Here is a 4642-nt window from a genome sequence, read left to right on the forward strand (position 1 = left end):
AGAGTACCCTGTTGGAGTCCTGGCTGAGCTGGAAATGCAGACAGGGAGAAAGGCTCCCAATGGGCTCTTCATCATCATCATGGAGTACGGGAGGAATTTCTCTGGGGCTGATAAGGATGTCTTCTACTACAACCGAGCGGTGGGAGAGGCACAGCATGCCTGGCAGTCCAACTTTTTACACCCTGTTATTTACTACTACAAACGCCTTCCAACAGGTAAGCTTTCCTGCTAAGGACATGATGCAAGCAAAACAGAGAGGGGTGAAGATCAGAGCCAAAAAGGGGTAGTACCTGAAGGCATTGCACCCCCTTCTCCTCCACCTCCTTTGTGTCCATCCTCTGGCACACCTGCCACCACTGTGTGAGCCGAAAGAGAAGCTGGAGTTGGCAAGAAGTTTCCATTGGTCAGACCGAGACGGGAGGTGCAGTCAGGGGGTTGTACCAGGGACCTTACATTTGAAATTAGGAACAAACACATGCTGGAAATTTCCCCATTCCCAAAAGAAGGACGTTGATTCCCTTTGGCTGGCACCCTGCATGTGTTTTGCAGTCTGGCAGCTGAGGCTGGGCTGTTCAGTGTTGCTGCCAAAAGAAAGCTGCTCTCTGTGGCCAGCCCAGGTCTGAGAGGTCACATAGCCACAGAGGAGCCCAAGGCAAGGGTTTGAAGATGAGGGTTATATCCAGCACGCAAACATTCTCAGAATGTTGTGAGTATTTCCTTGGGAAATGAGTGTTCTGAACCTTCATCTCCAGAAACCTAGGGTCGGGGTTCAGCTTGCCTCGCATGGAAATAAGCATGATGGGTAGCAGCATTAAACACAGCTTAGCCCGTCTGGCAGTCCCTGCCCAGGGCGAACAGGAGTGAAATGACAGGGATGCTGTGGGCAGGGACAGGGGACAGTGGCAGTGGCAGGGCTGTTGAGGACAGAGCTAGCAGAGGGGATTGTAAATCAAAGTAAGGTAGGGATTAAAAGATCAGGACAAAAGCTGAAACAGCTGCCACAGCTGCTTTCTGCTCCCCTAAGCTCTTTTTAATGCCATTTTGCTTCTGAGAGAGTGCCTTAATGTTGTCTTGGCAGAGCGTGAGATGAGACTTCGGCCCCCAGACTGGCCTCTCCCCCGCCCAGATGCCATCCATCACATCGTGGAGGACTTCCTGACCGACTGGACAGCCCCGAACGCTCACATCCTGCCGCTGCGGCGGTTCCTGGAGAACTGCCTCGGCACAGACCTGCGCAACTTCTTCGCAGGTAATTCGAGCACAGGGTCGAGGCAGGAGGGGGAGGAATGAGGAATGTGAGGGACAAGCACAGGAGTGAGCTCTTCTGCAAATAGCTGAGATCTCCCTGCTTGTCTCACCACCAGTCACACCTCCGCGATGCACTCCCCAGAGAGTAAAAAATTGCCTTCTGTGTGTATGTTCCCAACCAAATAGCCTTTGCTCTTGCTCTCCATTAGAAGTAACTACCCCAGGCATGCCAGGATTTAGGGAAAGGTATATGAGATTGGGTTCAATCCCTTGTCTAGCTGCAGCATTCCTTCCCGCTCCACTACCTGAACATTTCTTTGTGCCATCAGGTACTAGATCTCATGTACTGATGATGGGATTGCTTTCCCATGGGAAACGGGAGTGCTGTGATGTGGGAGCTGAAGAGCTTCTGCTGCCTCCCTTCCTGGTCTGGGAACTTCCTGCAGAAAGCCCATGTGGCACACAGAGGGAAGCAGTCCTGTGGTATGAAGAAGGTGCCAGACAAGCTCAAATCCAGCTCCTTTTCCTCTTCGAGTGCAGGCTGGAAATCCCTCTCTGCATCTCCTGAGTTCTGCAGAATTAAATTGATTACTGTGCTACTGTGCTGCCACCCAGGCAGGTCCAGTCATCTTCCCTTACTCTCTCTGCCTTTTGTTTTGAGTGAGTCCCTGTTAGTTTATGGGAATAAGCTGCCTCCCTTCTGCTGTGCTGAGTCTTTGATCTTTTCCTCTGCAGAGTCCTGTTTCCTCTTTGCCTTCACCCGCCAGAAGCTGCCTCCCTTCTGCTGGCAGGGGTACATGAGGATGCAGGGGCTCGTGGGGAGCGAGGGGCTCCGGCACCATGCGGTGCAGGCTGGACTGCTGCAGGATTACACTCTCACAGACTCCTCAGGTGACAGACCCCCTCACAGCCACAACTGATCTTTTCCTCTGCAGAGTCCTGTTTCCTCTTTGCCTTCACCCGCCAGAAGCTGCCTCCCTTCTGCTGGCAGGGGTACATGAGGATGCAGGGGCTCGTGGGGAGCGAGGGGCTCCGGCACCATGCGGTGCAGGCTGGACTGCTGCAGGATTACACTCTCACAGACTCCTCAGGTGACAGACCCCCTCACAGCCACAACAGGGCACAGGACCAATTGCTCAGAGATCAGGTGATATCGATTCGTCCACTGCAGCATCTTGTTAATGCCAAGGATGAGCTTTAACCTTTCTCACTCCATGCTGAAACCCACAGGTGCTGTTGTGACAGTACTGTAACAGAGATCCACAGCAGGATTCTGCCCTTCCCCATGTCCCTTTGCCACCCCCATGACTTCCACTGATTGTGAGTTACCAAAGACCTGCTCAGATCTTGCTGTTACAAAGAGGACCAACGTGCTCTGAAGGCAAGGGACCAAAATCCAGTGATGCCGAGGCTCCTGCGCTGTCCTTGCAGAGTTCAGAGCTGCCTGAAGATGGTGTTTGTGTTTCTCTCACTGACCAATGTCTGCAGCGACGTACAGAGCTCACCGAAGAGAGTGCAGGCATGCCTGGGAAACTTAAAATGCTACATTCCCTTTCAGAGGTGACCAGCTTGCAGTCTGGGGCAGCCTGGTGCAGGCTCTCCAGTCCCTGGATGCCATACACTCTGGATACTTGAAGATTTGTTGCTCATCGGATCCTGAAGTGGTACTCCAGGCAGACTTCCGGGTATTTTTCCTGCATTTGAGTTAGGGCAGTAGTGTAGCTTGAGCGGGGAGGGGTGTTTTTTAGTTACCCTATAGTCCAGATACTTTATCACTTCCCAGAGAGCACTACAAGAGACCTTGTAGTCCCTCCCTACAAGGGACCCTTCCCTCCACGGCAGATGAGTAGCTTGCCTGGAATGCCTGGGACACAGAGATTCACACTGACTTTGGCTCTGCTGTCCTTTTCTTCTGCCACTCCAAGCAGCCTGGAAGGTCAGCCCTTGTCTTTTATAAAGCATGACCAATATTTCTCATATTTGCACTATGTCCCATCAAGAAAGTTTGATGTTATTAAAATGCTCCTTCTCTAATTTATTCCCCTCTAGTCACCTTGAGATCCTACAGGGACTGACTGGGAGGCTGTCTGCACTTCCCTGTTCCCTCTGGGCTGTCAGATCTCTGTGGGCTCCTTTCATGGCCCTGGTGTTGCAAAGCAGGAGCAGTTTTTGAGCTTGACCTTATGATGTCCCTTGATTTCTAGGAAATAGGATGAGGGAACAGGCTTTTACCTCCACGTGCGTTCCAACCCTGCAGCATCTTGAAAAATACCCTCTTCTGCTTCCAGACTGGGGGGGGGGGGGGGGGGGAGCTAACTCTCCCAACCCTTCACAGTTAGCTGCAGTTCCTGTAAAACCCCAGTTCTTGGGAGAGGCTGGGAAGCAGAAGAAGTGAAGGAAATGACAAAGGAATTGGGCTATGATAGTGCTGCTGCTGCTGCAAGGTCTTGCCTGTTCACATGCAGCCAGAGAAGGGAAACAATCACCTTGCTTGGTGTCAATCAGCATCTGTCTGTAGGTTTTACCATCCCATTGCCCCAGCTCCAAGGCCAGTCTGGGAATGGCTCTTGTGGCCTGTAGTTGTTTGGATGCTGCCACTACTGGCTGTATTCTTGGCACCATGGGCTTTTTATTTTGGGATTACCCAGGGAAAGAAAAAGGCCTGTGGCTGCATTGGGTTCACCAGCTGTCACCAAGAGCCTGTTTCATTCATTCCCTGTGTGTACTGGCATAGAGCACATGCTTGCTGTACCTACACATTCTCGATGTTTCCTCTTCCGTCCTCAAATTCCCGCGAGATTGTGGATCTGGAGACATTCACAATGCACATGTTGCCTTAAATTGTGATTCTCCTTAGAAAACAATGGCACCCACAGACTGTTCTAGCGTGCTCAGTACACCTCTCCCAGGGTTGGATCTGCTGATTTGAACCCCAGTTTAGCTGTCCCTTGCTTCCAGTGGGACCTGAGGAATAGGGATCCAAGTTCCCTTGCTTTGTGTGCTGCTGGGTGAGCATTGCCCTCACTCCTCTTGTGCCCCCACCTCCCCTGGGGCTGGCAGGGGGAGGGAGCACCAGCTCCAAACTGTTTTCCATCGGGTGTGGTGGTTACAAACACCGCAGGGGCGCAATGAGCCACGCTGGTTTGTCATCACCCGTGGGCACAGGGCTGCAGGTGGGGTCCGGTGCCCTGCCCTGGTACACGTGGTGTGGAAGAGAGTTGATGGCTGGGCTGTATCCTTCCAGGAAAGCGTAAAGAGGCAGAGGCAGGCGGAGCAGAGCGGTCAGTTGCCCAGCCGTCACCTGAAGGGAGCCACCCGCCGGGGACTGGGACCGGGACCTGGACTGGGGCAGAGAATGGGAATGAGATCGGGGCTGTAACAGGGAATAGGACTG

General features: G+C 52.7%; 1 protein-coding gene across 1 annotated transcript in view; it reads left to right on the forward strand.

The window, feature by feature from the left end:
- The window catches only part of FOXRED2 (FAD-dependent oxidoreductase domain containing 2), a 7792-nt gene extending 5343 nt beyond the window's left edge, over positions 1-2449 (forward strand). The window contains 3 exon segments of the mRNA XM_009081619.1: positions 1-215; positions 1079-1249; positions 2184-2449. The exon segment at positions 1-215 is cut by the window's left edge and continues 43 nt beyond it. Coding sequence (XP_009079867.1) covers positions 1-215; positions 1079-1249; positions 2184-2449 — 652 coding nt within the window.
- The last annotated feature ends 2193 nt before the right edge of the window (positions 2450-4642 follow it).

Source organism: Acanthisitta chloris, unplaced genomic scaffold (genome assembly GCF_000695815.1).
Source record: "Acanthisitta chloris isolate BGI_N310 unplaced genomic scaffold, ASM69581v1 scaffold16109, whole genome shotgun sequence".
Taxonomy (NCBI): domain Eukaryota; kingdom Metazoa; phylum Chordata; class Aves; order Passeriformes; family Acanthisittidae; genus Acanthisitta; species Acanthisitta chloris.